This window comes from Pituophis catenifer, unplaced genomic scaffold (genome assembly GCF_029215685.1).
Source record: "Pituophis catenifer annectens isolate HBS135680 unplaced genomic scaffold, rPitCat1.0.hap2 SCAF_8, whole genome shotgun sequence".
In the NCBI taxonomy this organism is placed as follows: domain Eukaryota; kingdom Metazoa; phylum Chordata; class Lepidosauria; order Squamata; family Colubridae; genus Pituophis; species Pituophis catenifer.
This window is the reverse complement of record NW_027256888.1, coordinates 10670877-10688422: the sequence shown is the minus strand read 5'-3', so window position 1 is coordinate 10688422 and position 17546 is coordinate 10670877. Positions and strand designations below refer to the sequence as shown.

At 41.0% G+C, this 17546-nt stretch overlaps 1 protein-coding gene across 4 annotated transcripts in view; it reads left to right on the top strand.

Annotated features, from left to right (window-relative positions):
• Positions 1-1852: 1852 nt before the first annotated feature.
• The window catches only part of FIP1L1 (factor interacting with PAPOLA and CPSF1), a 44259-nt gene continuing 28565 nt past the window's right edge, over positions 1853-17546 (top strand). Inside the window, exons 1-8 of one of the 4 annotated variants that reach the window (XM_070949087.1) lie at positions 1853-2104; positions 5386-5425; positions 7653-7713; positions 12753-12856; positions 15376-15437; positions 15638-15745; positions 16305-16435; positions 16717-16785. In XM_070949087.1, coding sequence (XP_070805188.1) covers positions 2020-2104; positions 5386-5425; positions 7653-7713; positions 12753-12856; positions 15376-15437; positions 15638-15745; positions 16305-16435; positions 16717-16785 — 660 coding nt within the window. In that variant the 5' untranslated portion in view covers positions 1853-2019. The remainder of the gene's footprint in view (positions 2105-5385; positions 5426-7652; positions 7714-12752; positions 12857-15375; positions 15438-15637; positions 15746-16304; positions 16436-16716; positions 16786-17546) is intronic. The other 3 variants (XM_070949084.1, XM_070949083.1, XM_070949086.1) reach the window with 3 other exon arrangements.

Here is a 17546-nt window from a genome sequence, read left to right as displayed (position 1 = left end):
CCAAGATTGGACAGCATGGCCCTAAAAGATTATAGCTTTTGTACTTTATTAACAATAAAATAGTCTTTAATAAAGGTAAGCAGGTTCCACATTTTTCTAAGGGAGTGGTGCAAGACTGCTAGTACAGAAATGCTTTTATTTGACCCAGGAGTCATTTCCCAAAGCTAAACTATGTTTAATGCTAGGATTTGGCCTTGGAAGGATATAAAGCAATAAAGGGAATGCAAGTATTTACAGAATGTTAGTAACTCATTGTAGTCTGATCATAGTCACAGAATAACACCTGGAGATATTCCAAATTAGAGGTGGGTTTCAGCAGGTTCTGACCAGTTCTGGAGAACCGGTAGCAGAAATTTTGAGTAGTTCCGAGAATCTGTAGTAAAAATTCTGACTGGCCCCACCCCCATCTATTCTCTGCCTCCCGAGTCCCAGCTGATTGGGAGGAAATGGGGATTTTACAGTATCCTTCCCCTGCCACACCTACCAAGCCACGCCCCACCAAGCCACACCCACAGAACCGGTAGTAAAAATTTTTGAAACCCACCACTGTTCCAAAGCCAGATAATTCAGCCTTTTAGGCAACCTTGAGTTATGTTATTTTAGGGAAAAAAATTTTTTTTTAAAAGTCAAGCCGCATTTGAAGACGATGAGAGGGAGAAAGAAGGGAATAGAAGAGCTTTGGTATACGGAAAGGAGTTTCAGAATCAAACATTATAAAGGTAACCTTTAAAGGATAATCGGGTTGTATCTATATATGTGAAAGCAAAGAAAAGTTTGGTTTTAAAGCATTAGACGTTCCAAAATACCATGCTGTTGCTTCATAAATATTAAGAGAATTATGAGTGCGGTGAGTGGAAAACTTCTGATAGGTTGTTTTAGTTAGGAAAGAAAAACAATGATGCCTGAAAATCCACAATATGGGTTGGAAATTGAGAAATTTAATAAATTTATTATTTATTAAATAAATTTAATAAAGTGCACCAATTATATAACCAAGCATCTTTTTTCTTTTGGTCAAGTTTTTTTTATTTTATATTACTTATCCATATCAATGCATGAACAGTGTGATACCTGGGTATCATACATTTTGGTAGAAGTAGACATAGTATTATTACTCGTGGTTATTACATTTCATTTTCATTGCCAAGCATCTTTCTTGAGAGTTAGACCAAACATCCTCGGGGAGCTGATTTATCGCCTCCATTGTGGTGTCCATTTAAGTCCCAAAGGTGCTTTTTTTTCCAGGAGGCAACTGGACTTCCTTGTGTTTTTTTTTTTTCTTTGAAGACGTTTCGCTCCTCATCCAAGAAGCTTCTTCAGCTCTGAGTGGAATGGAAGGATTTACATTCCCTGCATTGTCCATTTAAGTCAGGGGTGGGCAACTGTGGGCCCTTTTACAACCTGTGGACTTCAACTCCCAGAATTCCTGAGACAGCCCAAGCTGAGACAGCCCAGCTTGGGCTGTCTCAGGAATTCTGGGAGTTGAAGTCCACAGGTTGTAAAAGGGCCCACAGTTGCCCACCCCTGATTTAAATGTGTAGTAGAGAAATACGGGCAGACCGCCCTTGCCAAATGGAAATACATTTCCCCAGAATGCCCCGCTTCAGGATGGGCGGTGCATGCGGCACCTGGAGGGCGCCGCATTGGGGAAAAGGCTGGAGTGGGTTGGGCCCGACTTTCGGGCGCCCAATCCCCTCAGGACTGGGAGAAGATTGGCTTTCTGGCCTATTTTTTTTTTTTTCCCTGGAGCCTGTCTAGGCTTTCGGGAGAAGCGGAGTCCCACAGCGCCCGCCCCTTTCAGGAAGAGGCGGGGGGGGAGGGGAGGAGAAAGGGAAAGGCCTCTCTCTCTCTCTCTTTCTTTTCCGTCACGACTCTTCCTCGCCGCTCCTTTCGTTTGCCTCGCGAGGGGAAGGGGAAAAAAAAATATGGGAGTTCTGCGCAAGCGCGCTGTGTAGTCCGGTCTCGCGCGGCGGGCCGGCGGAGCGCGTGCGAGAGGAGGGGGGGAGGGGGGAGTCGGCCATGTCGGCGAGCGGTGAGGTGGAGCGACTGGCGGCCGAGCTGAGCGGGGCCGGTGCCGGCGACGAGGAGGAGTGGCTCTATGGCGGTACGGTTCCCTTTCGCTGCTTTCCAAGCCCCCCCGCTCGGTCTCCGGGTGTGTCGCCCCCACGACCCCCGGTTAAAGAACCCGGCTGGAGGACAAGGCCCGAACAAAAGCCTCGGACTCGATTAGCTGCTTCCCTTTCCCTCGCGGGGGCTTCCTTTACCTCCGTCCGCCTTTGGTAGAGAGGAAGCCTCCTGGGGCTTTTGTGTTGACGGAGCCTCCCCCCCCTTCCCCTCCCCCTTTTCTCCTCTGGAAGTCTGCTGCGCCCTCCCTAGGAAAGGAGAGGCTGCCAGGGCCCCCCAAGGATGGGCCTGGACGGACCTCTATGGAGCAGCTTCCAAGGCTTGGGAAACGGCCTTTTTGAGGCCTTTTTCTCTTCCTTGGAAGGGAAGGGCGGCTAGGCTTCTGGCATCCTTCCAACACCCCCCCTCCCCCCTCCCCCTCCCCCTTTTATCTGCAAATATGCGATTTAGCTTCAGTTTATGAGGAGGTGAACCAAAGCTTTGGACTGGCCAGAAATTAAAAGTTGCAATCAGGTGTGTGTGTGTATATATGTGTGTGTGTATATATACATACACCAATAGGAGGTGGCCAAGACACCTCCAATTTTACGCGGGAGAAAACCCGAATAACCAAAGACCTACATAAAAACACCCGCGAAAACCTCAGAAAACAAATATATATATATATATATATATATATATATATATATATATATATGTATATATGTATGTATGTATATGTATGTATATATGTATGTATGTGTATATATATATGTGTGTGTGTGTGTGTGTGTGTGTGTATATATATATATATATATATATATATATATATACACACTGAGGTTTTTGCGGGTGTTTGTATAACTCGAATAACCAAAGACCTACATATATATATATACACACACACACACACACACAGGCACACAGAGGATTGCAACTTTTAATTTCGAGACGGTATATGCCGTTGGTATGTATTTATGTATTATGTTTGTCTATCTCCATCCACGTGTAGGTTTGTGTATACACATACATATGGATAGATATAGACGTACATACACATGTATGTATGTATATATACATATATACATGTATGTGTATGTGTGTGTGTATATGAGTGTATATATATATATAACTATGTGTGTATATATATAGCTATGTGTATGTATATATATATATGTGTGTGTGTGTGTGTGTGTATGTATATATATACATATATATACACACTGCTCAAAAAAATAAAGGGAACACAAGCAGAAGACATCCGAGATCTGAATGAATTAAATACTTTGTTCGTTACATACAGTAGTTTTGTGTTCCCTTTAGTTGTTTGAGCAGTGTATAAACTACTGTATGTAATGAACAAAGTATTTAATAAGGCTATTTCATTCATTCAGATCTCGGATGTCTTCTGCTTGTGTTCCCTTTGTTTTTTTGAGCAGTATATATATATATATATATATATATATATATATATGATAGCTAATTAGTAACCTTGACTTTCACTAAGTGTTGTATCTTTTTATTCTTAATGAATTTATTTTATTCTCCTTATGTACACTCAGAACATATACACCAAAGACAAATTCCTTGTGTGTTCAATCACACTTGGCCAATAAAGAATTCTACTCTATTCTATTCTATTCATATATATATATATACATATATATATATATATATATATATATATATATATATATATGTATATATATATATAATAGAATATATATAGAGACACACACACACGTGTATATGTTTATGTGTGTGTGTGTCTATATATATATATAATATATAAAGTCAATTTTTATTGGCCAAGTGTGATTGGACACACAAGGAATTTGTCTTGGTGCATATGCTCTCAGTGTACATAAAAGAAAAGATACGTTCATCAAGAATCATAAGGTACAACACTTAATGATAGTCATAAGGTACAAATAAGCAATCAGGAAACAATATAAATTGTAAGGATACAAGCAACAAAGTTACAGTCATACAGTCATAAGTGGAAGGATATGGGTGATGGGAACGATGAGAAGATTAATAGTAATGTAGACTTAGTAAATAGTTTGACAGTGTTGAGGGAATTAGTTGTTTAGCAGAGTGATGGTGTTTGGGAAAAAAAACTGTTCTTGTGTCTAGTTGTTCTGGTGTGCAATGCTCTATAGCATCATTTTGAGGGTAGGAGTTGAAACAGTTTATGTCCAGAATGTGAGGGATCTATAAATATTTTCACAGCCCTCTTTTTGACTTGTGCAGTATACAGGTCCTCAATGGAAGGCGTGTGTGTGTGTGTTTGTATGTATGTATGTATGTATGTATGTATGTATGTATGTATGTAGAGGGTCCTTTATCACAGACAGACAGATAAATATGGTAAAGGAGAGATTGGGAAGCTGCTCACCTGTCTGGATTGTCCCAGTCTTTGCCTAGTAAACCACATCACTTTAAATATACTTGAGTCTTGTGTGTGATAAGGATATTTCAAACTTGGTTATAATAAAACTGGTTCAAGATGAAATGAAAACGTAATTCATGAAGCTAAAGAGAAGGTTATAAAAAGAATAGTACAGATAGTCCTTGACTTACAGTTCATTTAGTGACAGTTCTAAGTTACTACAGCACTGAAAAATGTGGCTTATGACCATTTTTTACACTTAAGACCATTGCAGCATCCCCGTGGTCACGTAATCAAAATCCAGGTGTTTGGCAACTGGTTCATATTTATGACAGTTGCAGTGCCCCGGGGTCACGTGATCAGCTTTTGGGACCTTCTGACAAGCAAAATCAATGGGAAAACCAGATGCACTTAACAAACATGTTACTAACTTAACAATTGCAGTGATTCACTTAACAAGTGTGGCAAGAAAAATCATAAAATGAGGCAAAACTTAACAAATGTTTGACTGAGCAACAGAAATTTTGGGCTCAATTGGACTACCTGTATAGGGTTGCATTAAGTTGTATAGTGCTTAGAGAGGGCAATATGCACCCCAGATTCTGAATTGGCTGCAAAAGATGTTTCCTGATAGTAACTGCATGTTCATATGAAAAATGCCCAGGAAAATTTCCTTTGTAGGATTAACGATAAGGATTTTTGTCCTTCCGCTGGAATGTGAGTTTGTCTGAAATTTGAACAGCCATGAAGTTGAGGGTTCTGTAACTGAGGAGATTATGTAGAATTAGCATGAAAATAAATAAATGAATTTTCTACAAATCATGAAGTGATTCTGGTTGATACTACGATATTGAGATATAATTTTGATTTGATTTTGTTATTTCTTGAAGATGAAAATGAAGAAGAAAGGCCAGAGGAAGCACCTGTTAGGTGAGTATTTTTGTAACATTCATTGTGAGGTGTGGAATCAGTCTCATTCCTATTGTTCAGTTTTGAATTGAATATTAAGAAACAGCTGAACCCACATTTCTGCACTTGTCTTTAGGGTTTATTTTAAGAATTTTATGCTGTTTTTCTGAAAAGAAGCACTTGATAAGAAATGAAAAATAATTTTAAAATTTTGCACTGTTAGAACTATGTTAAATCAACCTTCACTACACTAAAATAATGTAAAATTATAAGAGAAATGTCTTAACCTCCTTTCGGAAAGATGAGAGTTGCATCCAGTCAAGAATCACTGACAGTTAAATGGATGGCATATCAATTTAAACAATAAAATAAATTATCCTAAAAAAGCAAATATCAATCTCCATAAGGATTTCCTAAGATCCAAATAATACAGATAACCAAGTTATGAATTTCTCCAGGTCATTAAAAGATAAAATCAGTATTTTGAATTGGGCTATGGAAGATCAACATCCAATAATGCTCTTTATTAATTCAATAAAAGTTGAAGTTACTTAACCTGCATTTGTCAGGTTTTTAGTGTAATGAAATGTCAAATGTGATTATACAAACTTTATTCTTGGTCCAATAAAATTCAGAGTGAGCATAACTATTTCTATGGAGGTTTTTTATAAATAGCCATACAAGAAACTTGGTACAATAGATTCTATAGATCAGTGGTCCCCAACCTTTTTATCGCCGCGGCCCGCTGAGCGCGCGCAGGGGTGGGGCCGCGGCCCGCTGAGCGCGTGCAGGGGTGGGGCCACGGCCCAGGAGCCTTTGCGCAGGCCCATTGCGCACGGCCCAGGAGCCTGAGCCTTTGCGCAGGCCCATTGCGCACGGCCCAGGAGCCTTTGTGCTGAAGCGTTCCTGTCCCCCGGCCGCTGCGCGGCCCGGTGCCAGGTACTTCACGGCCCGGCACCGGTCCGCGGACCGGGGGTTGGGGACCACTGCTATAGATAACACAATTTTAATTATGAGATGAAGGAAATGATTTCAGTAGACTTATAGATTTTATTGTGTATCTTTGTAGTGCTGTTCCTAGGAGATTAATTTTATAGTACTTGTTTAGAACGTTTTTGAGAAAGTAGTTTAAATAATTTCATGGTTACATGTAGTTACATTAGTCGGGCACGTGTGTAGCTCAGGGATGGCAAGTCTTGTTAGAGTTATGTTATGAACTGAAAATACTTCATTATTAAGTAATGTCATCTATGCTCATTTTACTTCAAATCCTAGTTGATTTGGAACCTCAGGGCTGAAAAAAAAACATTTAATGAGCATTTTTCTGATTTACTTTTTAAATTAATATGATAAATCAATGTTATTAAAATCCTATTCTACTCTGGCCTTGTGAGTAGCGAATGTCCTGTGAGTAGCGTTCTCTTAGGACTAGAGTCCCTCTGAGTGTCAATACCATAATTGTCTAGACATGGTAAAATATATGCCATTTCTAAGCTTAGACTAAAGATAGGGTACAAAATATCACTGTCTTGTATACTTCACAAAACCTATGCTCTACAACAGTGATGGCTAACCTTTTTGCCGCCGCGTGCCAAAAGCGGGGAGAGTGTGGGGGGGTCATGCGTGCGCGTGTCCACAGCCATAATTCAATGCGCCCCGCCCCTCCGCATGTGCGCATGACCCCCCCCCCACGCTCCTCCTGCTTTTGGCACATGATGGCATGGTGGGCCAGGTAGGCCCATTTTTCGCCCTCCCCAGGCTCCAGAGGCTTTCTTGGAGCCTGGGGAGGATGAAAATGCCCCCCCCCTCCGGAGGCTAGAAACGGCCCATTTCCCGACTTCTGGTGGGACCGGAAGGCCAAAAAATCGGCTGGCACTTGCATGCACACTGGAGCTGAGCTAGGGCAACACTCGCGTGCCCACAGATGTGGCTCCGCGTGCCACCTATGCCATAGGTTCGCCATCACGACTCTACAAGTTTTTTTTTAACCCGGTTACTTTAATACTTTAATAATGGGGACAATGAGAGACAATAATGTATCAAAGTGTTACTCTGCTTAATTACTGGATGTATTTTTTATATCCCAGAAATAAAAGTTTTGCTGAAAAAGTTGGTTTTTTTCCTAGCAAAACCATAATTCAGAAAAAAAAACATTAGTATTTTCTATCAAATAATTTAAATTACACTTATTTTTTAAACCAATGCCAGTCCCTGTCAACCAGCTAATGCCTTTTATTTTATCTTGAAGGGTTCCAACCCCAACGGGAAATGAAGAAGAAGGAGCAGCTGAAAATGGCGTAGTGAAAATGGTATTCTTTATAAAACTAGAACTATGGAAATCTTTTTTTTAAAAAAAATTTTTTGAGCAAGCCATTCATGAGGACCAATTGGATATAGACTATGGGTATAGTAATTTGTTAGGGGTGGGTCTATTTTGGAAACAGAACATTTGGGGGAACATCTTCCAGACCTGCAATTTTATTGCATTACTTCCAAAGTTTAAAAAGCTTCCAGGACAATCCTAGATTGACATAGTACGGAAGAGAAACTTATTTATTTATTTAGCATTCCCTGGAATATTCTGTCCTCCAAATGGACCATTTTTGAGCATTCCTTTAAGTTACTAACTTATTTTATTAGATTTCACTGTGTGATAAATTAAGTCCAGAATGCAAATTTTATTGGTACTGAAATTGTTCTCAACCTTGAGAGTATGAGGATAACTTTACACATCTAATGCTGAATGATTAAATGATGGGCTAGAAAAGAGTGCAGTACTTTCCCCAATAGCTGTTACCTGTTAGAGATTTCTGGCAGATTTCTTTATACTTGGTGTGCCCTGTTATTAGTGTTCAAAGTACCAGTACCATTGTGCTTAAAAGGTTTGTGAACACTTTTGAATGTTCAGTATTATTGAATAAATATGATCTAAAATGGGATCTGTTCTCCACACAAGCCCCAAAGCTTGATAAAAAGAATCCAGTTAAACAAGTAAGTCACAAACATACTTCCTCATTTCTCTGTTGAGGAAAGTGATTCAAAGCTGTACCGTGTTTCCCCGAAAATAAGACCCTGTCTTACATTTTTTGAACCCCCAAATAAGCACTTGGCCTTATTTTCGGGGAGGTCTTATTATTTTGGGGCGCGTGGAGCAAGTAGGGGCTCCTCTTGCCGTCTTACCTGATTCCCAGCTCTGCGTTTAAATATTTTCGGGAGGGCTTATTTTCTGGGGGAGGCTTATTTTAGCACATGCTCTCAAAAGCCCGACTGGGCTTATTATCAGGGGATGTCTTATTTTCAAGGAAACAGGGTAGATTTGTGTATGGCAAAAATATGTGAACCTTTGCTTTCAGTATAAGCCACAGTGGTTAGAATGCAGTATTGCAGGCTAATTTTGCTGATTGCCAGGGGTTCGATCCTCACTGGCTCAAAGTTGACTCAGATTTCCCTCCTTCTGAGATCGGTAAAATGAGGACCCAGATTGTTGGGGGCAATATGCTGACTCTGTAAACTGCTTAGAGAGGGCTGCAAAGCAGTGGTGGGATTCACCGGTTGTAACTACCGGTTCGGTGCGCGCATTCGTGCCAAACCCGCGCTTCCACACATGCATATTATGATCGAAAGTTACCTTCTACTGAATCCAGAGTGAGTAAAACAGCTGAAGCACGGCAATCCGCTCTGCTGCGCCTATCAGCAGGGCTTAAAACAAAAGAAATAGTTTTATGTTATAGCGCAGGGACGGGCGGACCCATTTGATCGTCGGAGCGAACTGGATCGCTCTCAGCTGATCATCGGAGCTACTGGTACGCCCGAACCGGCTGAATCCCATCCCTGCTGCAAAGCACTGTGAAGCAGTATATAAGTGCTATTGCTATTCAGTAACTAGTGTGCCCTTGCACAGCAGTAACAAATGTTTTTGATAACTCTTCAGTCCTACACATCAGCTGAGTGGAATTTTAATCCATCCCTCCAGATAAAACAGTTTCAACTCGAGCGATGTTGATGAGCTTCTTTGTATGAACTGCCCATTTCGGGTCTTTCCACAACATTTCTATAGGATTATGGTCAGGATTTTGACTTTGCCATTGCAAAACATTAACTTTCTTCTGCTTTAGTCATTATTTGGCTGTACAACTTGTGTATTTTGGGTGATTGTCTTGCCGCGTGACTTCCTTTGTGTTGAGCTTCAGTTCACAGACAGGTATCCTGACCCTCTCTTGTAGAATTTGCTAGCACAATTCAGAATTCCTAGCTCCATCAGTGATGGCAAGCCATCCTGGTCCAGAAGCAGCAAAAGAGATCCAAACCTTGATACTGCCGCCCTATGTTTCAGAAATGGGGTAAGGTTCTTATGGTGGAACACCGTGTTTGTCTTTTTTTCCAAAAGTAATCCTTTTCATTAGATCCTCGAAATTCTTTCTTGGTCTTGTCCATCCACAAAGATTTCTTTCAATAGCCTTCTGGCTTATCCAGGTGGTTTTTCGCAACCTATAGATGGGCAGCAATGTTCTTTTGGGAGGGTAGTGACTTTCTTCTTGCAATCCTGACAAGCTCGCCATTGGTGTTCAGTGTTTCCCTCAGGGTGGTCTCGCGAACATGACATTTGCCAATATAAGGGAGCCTTTTAGTTCTTTAGATGTTGAGTATTGCATACCTTGCCCTTGGGGTGATCTTGTTGGTGGACCACTCCTGTGGAGGGTAACAATGTGTTGAATCGTCTCCACTTTTACGTGATCTGCTTGATAGTAAACTGGTGGTGTTTGACCTCTTTGGGTATGGTTTAAACTTCTAGCCATCAACATCAATAATTGTGAGCATCAGTAATTATTCTCAGAAATCCCCTTTGTTCAAGCCATATTTCCACATAGCTGTGTCGTGAATATGAGATTTTGATAATAGTCATAATTCTGTTCTTTGACTAAGGCAGGACCTGCCATACTCACACCTGATTCTCATCCCATTGACAGTAACACCTGAGTCCTACTTTCCAGTTCAAATGAATTGACAAATTTAAGAGGTTCACATACTTTTGCCACACATAAATATGTAGCTGTGGATTATTGTCTTCAATAAATACATGATGTTTTTGATTCATTTCTTTAACCTTGGTCCCCTTTATCTAGCTTTAGGGCTTGTGTGAAGAGTAGTGCATCATGTTTTAGATCAGCGGTCACCAACTCGTGGTCCATGGACCACTGGTGGTCCGTGGGAAAAATGTGGTGGTCCGCAGAAAAATTATTTGTATTTTTTAAAATACTGCACTAAATCGGAGGTCCTCAAACTACGGCCCCTGGGCTGGATATGTGCAATGAACGTTTGTGTTGCTGCAGAGAGTCTCCCCCTTCGGAGTCTTTTTGTGTGGGTTGGAGGGGGGGCAGAAATTCCAACTTGGGGTTTGCTTCGGCCTCCTGGTGCGAGGCTTTGGGCTAGAAGGAACTGCCGCTGGTGGCGAAAGGCCGAGGGCCTCGTTCCAGTGGGACTGCATCATGGCCTGGAACTGGCTGACTACCTCAGCCCGCTGAGCCTCCAGGCGCCTATATCTGGCCTTGCACTCCCGCAGGGTTTCCCTCTGCTTGGAAAGCCTATGCTCATAGTCCTCAGTGAGGTGCTTCTGCTGAGCCTCCTTCTCGGTCAGATCCAATTTGAACTGAGCCAGCTTTTTTGCCAACTCTTTCTCGTGGTGGCTGCTTAGCTCCAACAACTGCTTCCTGTTGGGGCCCTAAGGAGCCCGGATGGGGAGGCGAGGAGTGGCTGGCAGGAGAGGGGTGAGTAGAGGCCAGCAAGGCATCCCTCGATGTGAGTGACATCGAGTTGGCCATGCCAACCCAGTCACATGACCACCTAGCCACGCCCAGCCAGCCATTCATTAGGGCAGATCTTATTAGTGGTCCGCGGGATTTAAAATTATGAATTTAGTGGTCCTTGAGATCCAAAAGATTGGGGACCCCTGTTTTACATCATATTTAAGCAGCAACATTGAAAATTCAAAAGTGTTCAGAAACGTTCAAGCACCTCTCTGCATATCTACAAGTGTTTCAGATTTGAAACAGCTAAGAAGTCTCTCCCCGTTTTCTATTTCTGCATACAAATAAATCTCTTCCACCACTGCTTTTTCGTTTTTCATATACAAAATGCTTACCAGGATATTGTATTTTGCTCATTTATATCTCAACAAATGAGTGGCAGTTTGGTTTAGAGTTTAAAGATTCTGGATTAAAAGCAAGAAACTGGAATTGTAGCCCTGCCTTAGACACAAAAGACTGTCTGATGACCATAGGACAATTATTTTATTAGTCTTAAGAACACAGCATTGGCAAGCCACTTCTGAAAGCCATGTAGTAGCAAGAAGTCACATTTGACTCAAAAGAAGGAAAATGCCTTCAATGTAGACAACCTTCTTGTTTGTGTCTTGCAAATGTGTTTTGTTTGTGGCAAGTAGACATTTTTCTTACCAAGCAAATTTCAAATTTCAAGTCTTTATTGTCAGTGCACAGCGTATGCACAATGAGATTGGTTGAGCTCCCTCAGTGCACCCCCCACAACATAATACAACTCACAGCGAAGACAGAAAATCCCTAACCCAATAAATCATATTAACAAAACTCCCAGTCCTATTGCACCAGTGTGAACATGTTACACATTGCGCCGGCCCTGCAAGTCCATCCTACTACGTAGTTATGATATTTTACATTGGAATCAAATTTGTATTTAACTTTTGTATTTCTGTATTTTATCTTGTGCCTGTTCACCGCCCTGAGTCCTTTGGGAGTAGGGCGGTATACAAATTTAATAAAACTAAACTAAAACTAAACTAAAACTAAATAAGATTTAGCACGTAGCACTTAAACTTATATACCGATTCACAGTGCTTTTACATCTCTCTCTAAGCGGTTTACAGAGTCATCACATTGCCCCCAACAATCTGGGTCCTCATTTTAACAACCTCGGAAGGAGGGAAGGCTGAGTCAGCCTTGAGCTGGTGAGATTCAGTCTGCTAAATTGCAGGCAGCCGGCAGAAGTAGCCTGCAGTACTGCATTCTAACCACTGTGCCACCACAACACATTTAAATAATCAACATTGAAAAGATTATTTGTGAATAATTCACCTAATGCTTTTATTTAGGTACATGATAGGAAAACCAATTAACTTAATGATGGAGATTTATGGCCTCCTTTTTTATGTTTTGTTTTCATGACACTACAAGTTTGAATTCTATAACATATCTTGAAATGCTGTAAATTTACAATAATACAGTTGCCTTTTCAAATAGTATCAAGAAAGGTAGTTGGTACTTCCACCTTAGTTGGATTATATGTAATTTCTAATTATAGTCTCTTGTTTTTGTAGAAAGTGACAGAGGCTGAAGATGACAGTGACAGTGATAGTGACGATGATGAAGATGATGTTCAAGTCACTATTGGTGATATTAAAACAGGAGCACCGCAGTATGGGTAAGTTGTTTACTGCTTAACCATCTGGATTTCAGGTCCTGAGTTAAGGCAGGTTTATGAAAAGTCCCTTTGAAGCAAGTAACAATTGCTTTCAGCTAACGGACCAACTCTGTGGTCATGTGATTGCAGTCTGGTTTCTTGGCAACCTGTTCTCACATAATGACTGGTTGCCAAGTACCCATGACCATCTGATCGCCATTTGCAACCTTTCCTGCCAGCTTCCCCAGAAAGTCAATGGGAAGGCTGACGGAATGTTGCAAATTGCTGGGCAAGTCTCCCCCCCCTTACCCTCCCCCCCCCAAGTCCTTCTGTGTTCATGTCAATCACTCATGCGCCCTTGTAGAACTTTGCCAACCTATGCAGCATCTCTGCGGAAGAGATGCCGCCCTGACCTTATCTGACCTGCACTGTGCCTCTTGTGCCTTTCCTGACCCACATAGCATTTCTCATCATCCTTACACTCCCTCCCCAACCCACTCTCTGCAGTTACTTGCTCTCTCTCCCATTCAGCAGCAGCCATCTATGTTCCCATGGGCCTGCCTTCTGTATTCCTTCTTGCTTTATTCCTGACGGTGCATTAATTACAAAAGCTTTTTGGTAATTTTACCAATTTTCTCATACAAATTCAAAATGGGCCTTGCCATAAAAATACTGAAATTTTTATTTTATTTTATTTTATTCATATTTCTATGCCGCCCACTCTCCGAGGACTCTGGGCGGCTTTCACCAAAGACAGTATACTAAATAGCATATTGCCCCCAACAATCTGGGTCCTCTGAATTTAGAGTTATTTATTAGGAGCCGTGGTGGCGCACTATTGCAGGCTAATTCTGCCTACAGGCAGGAATTCGATCCTGACCAGCTCAAGGTTGACTCAGCCTTCCGTCTTTCTGAGGTTGGTAAAATGAGGATCCAGATTATTGGGGGCAATATGCTGATGTTGTAAACTGCTCAGAGAGTGTTGTAAAGCACTACGAAGCAGTATATAAATCTAGATGCTATTGCTAAGTGCTATTTCAATTAACCTCACTTTTAGAGAAATCTAATGCTATCTATAAAATTCATTTTTGTTTACTTTGCTGTAATAGATTTGAAGACAGTTGTATGCTGTAAAGAATGCTAAAAGTAATTACTTCATGTTATGTCCCAAATGGTTTTACGCTTGTTTGAAACTGCAGCAATACTTGTCACAGTTGACAGTAAAGTTTCTTTGAATGTAAATCAAGTAGATTTGAATGTAAATCAAGTAGATTGACAATCACATACAATCAATGTGAGTAAGTGTGGGGTTTGTTCCCTATTTATATACAGCAGCTTGCCTGTCAGTTTCAGTGTTCTAAAACTAACTTAAATACAAGCTGTTGTATATAAACGAGAGCAAACGCCAAGCTCACTAGAAGCACTGATGATGTTACCTTGTTGAATAGTGAAATGCCTGGAAGCAAACAACCAAGCTCAGAGAGCGCCAACAACTCCACTGTTCAATCTGAGCTACATACCGTAGGAAGTTAGCATTCACCCCTCTCCTAGAAGGATGAAATATTGTAGGAAATATTTAAAAAGGCAGAATATTATATTTCCCTGGATGAGAAATGGAGAAACAGGTTTTAAAGACAAAGCAGCTTCCTGCCTCCCCACCCCCACCCCACCCTTTGTCAACTCAAGCCATGTGCTCCTGTTCAGGAACTCAAGCCACGTGATTTCTGTCCACCATTAAACCATCTTTCCAAGCAGCCTCCATGTTTCCAGTGTCTTTTCCTCCACTTAGAACTGAACCCAGATGGACGTTTCTTCCAACAATACATTATTTCCTATTGGGATCAAACACAAGTAAAAAAAACCAAATTGTGACTGTGTTTCCAAAATACATTCAGCAAAGCAGGGCTGAAATCCAGCAGGTTCTGACAGATTCTGGAGAACCGGTAGCAGAAATTTTGGGCAGTTCGGAAAACCGGTAGCGGAAATTTTGAGTAGTTCAGAGAACCGGCAAATACCACCTCTGGCTGGCCCCAGAGAGGGGTGGGAATGGAGATTTTGCAATATCCTTCCCCCAGGAGTGGGGAGGGAATGGAGATTTTGCAGTTTCCTTCCCCTGCCACATCGACCAAGCCAGGTCCACCAAGCCAGACCACGCCCACCAAGCCACACCCACAGAACCGGTAGTAAAAAAAATTGGATTTCACCACTGCAGCAAAGTGAAGCAATTGCACATTCCTCACTTAATTGGAAGTGCGAGAACTGCTAAGCAGTGTGTGGTCATGAGACATTCTGCTTTACAATTATGGCAGTAGGTGATAGAAATTAGAGTCCCAATTGTCATTGTTTCCCTGAGGACTATTTGTACATGCATGTATGGAGAACTGAGGAAAAGCCTTGAGGTATTCTGTGCTGAGCCAGAAGTTGTCACTTCTTTAAAGTGAGTGCACACTACTGCACTTCCGAACACTTTTTAAAAAAATCATTCCCTCAAAAATCTTGTTCATCTTTTACCCTTTACTATAAAAATGTTATTTTTTTAGGTATGGAGCAGCACCAGTGAATCTCAATATTAAAACAGGAGGGCGGAGTTATGGATCCTCTGGTAAGCATTTACTGAGAGCTCAAAGAAAGAAAATAGGAAAAAATAATGCTATGCTCTGTACTCATATCTCTTAAGATTCCACGTTGCATTGATACAGTGTAAGAGAACTATCAGGCTCATTTGTGCCAATAGTATAAGAAACTTATAATGTTATATGTTGTTTGTCATGGGCTCATAAGATAAGTATTCTTTTTTTATAGGCACCAAAGTGAAAGGAGTTGATCTTGATGCACCAGGAAGCATTAATGGTGTTCCACTATTAGAAGTTGATTTGGATTCTTTTGAAGATAAACCTTGGAGAAAGCCAGGTAGAAAACTTTGCACAGAAATAAATAGCATTGTAAAAACATGTCAGTAAAACTCCACAGGTGAGCAGAAAATTGATTTTCTTGTTTCAACTAAACGCACGAAATGTGTCCATAATCCCTATTTCAGGAGCAATTTAATCACAGCATGTTGTAGACCCAGTCCTTATAAAATGCTACCGTACTTCCAAGAGGCAGAGAAAATATAAGTATTACTCAGTTGGAGTTGATGCATGAGACTATGTTGTTGCGTGTTTTGCATTTATAAGTTTTTTTACTCAGAATGTTTTGACGTTTTAGCTACTTCGGCTTATCTAACGTAGGAAAAAGTGCCTCCCCTTTGAAGCGCAGCTAAGTAATAAAACATAGCTACGTGGTTGTGGGAAGTAAACAAAAGGGAGTGCTGTAAAAAGAGAGTCTTTTTCTCCTCCCCAGAATGGTTATTCAGCTGCTTTTCATTTTGGAAAACCCGTAGCTAGAAAGCATTGTGGAAGGCAGGATTCCTCCGCATTTCTCTAGTAGTTGCATTTAACTTCTAGAATGTTTGTTGTTTTCTTCTAAGGCGCTGATCTCTCAGATTATTTCAATTATGGGTTTAATGAAGACACTTGGAAAGCCTACTGTGAAAAACAAAAGAGGATACGAATGGGGCTCGAAATTTTACCCGTTACCGCAGCTACAAATAAAATTACGGTAATGAAAAGAACCTCTTGTTTCCCAATTGTAGAACCATTTTCCTTCAAAAGTTAGATTCCACACAAAGCGTTAGCAACCCTTGTGTGGTTCAAAAGTTCCTTCCCTTCCTTCCTTCCTTGTTCCTATCATCCAGCCATTTTGCTCCATTTCCTTGTTGGCCTCTGTGTTGGTAATGTGGAATCACCAACTGCAACTAGCTTGTAACCTGTTGTTAGTTGTGTTGTAGCCCATCAGTCCATAATGTGGTGTTTTAATGGGCGATGTGTTATTTAACTTAGGCCGAAGACATTGCTATGGAAGTAACGCCAGGGACAGAGATTCCAGATGGCACATACAGTCTTTTTAAGGTGAATGTTGGTAAACTTTCCTTAGTCACTCTAATTACTGTTTGCCATACCACTTCCAAGTTTTGAGTCTAAACACAAAAGTGGACGTAGCTGTTTTTTTTTTCCAGCTTTCTAAAAATAGTATGTTCTCCAGATGTGCTGCATGTAGAATCACTTATTTTTTTATCTTTCTTGTTGCAACTCTTATGACTTGATGGCATAATGTACTAATGATTGCTGTGACAGTTACGTAATGTATATGCTGCATTCTTTTCGTGAGATATGTCGCTCCGTTAAAACAGATTTTCATGTATCATTTTTGGTCTAGTATTTGATCCTTGCTTTCTCTCTCTTGGTGGCCCAACTCAAAAATGAAGTTCAGGCCGAATTTTGCTGACCGAAGAAATTGTCCTCCATGTAAGAATGTGCACGAAAGAGAAAAATGTGTGTCTAGTTTTGAATCCGAAACGAAACAAAGGCTGCCGTAACTTTCTGAAAGTTTTGCCGTTAATATTGGGGGTGGCATAGTTTGATGGAAATGAAACCTGGAATGGTTTTACTATTTTTTATTTCTGCTGAAGCAAAATGCACAGGATACCGGAGTGAGTATAGAGAGTGAGTAGGACAAGGCTGATGTGTGCGGCACTTACTCTCTCTTGCCTTCATGTAGCTAGCATTGCTGCATATCCCATTGTGCCCCTCCTCCTTTTGCAGTGTTGTCTTTTCCCCCTTTTCTTGGTTGCCCTGGACTGTTGCTAACTCTTACCCTCCTTGCCTGAAAT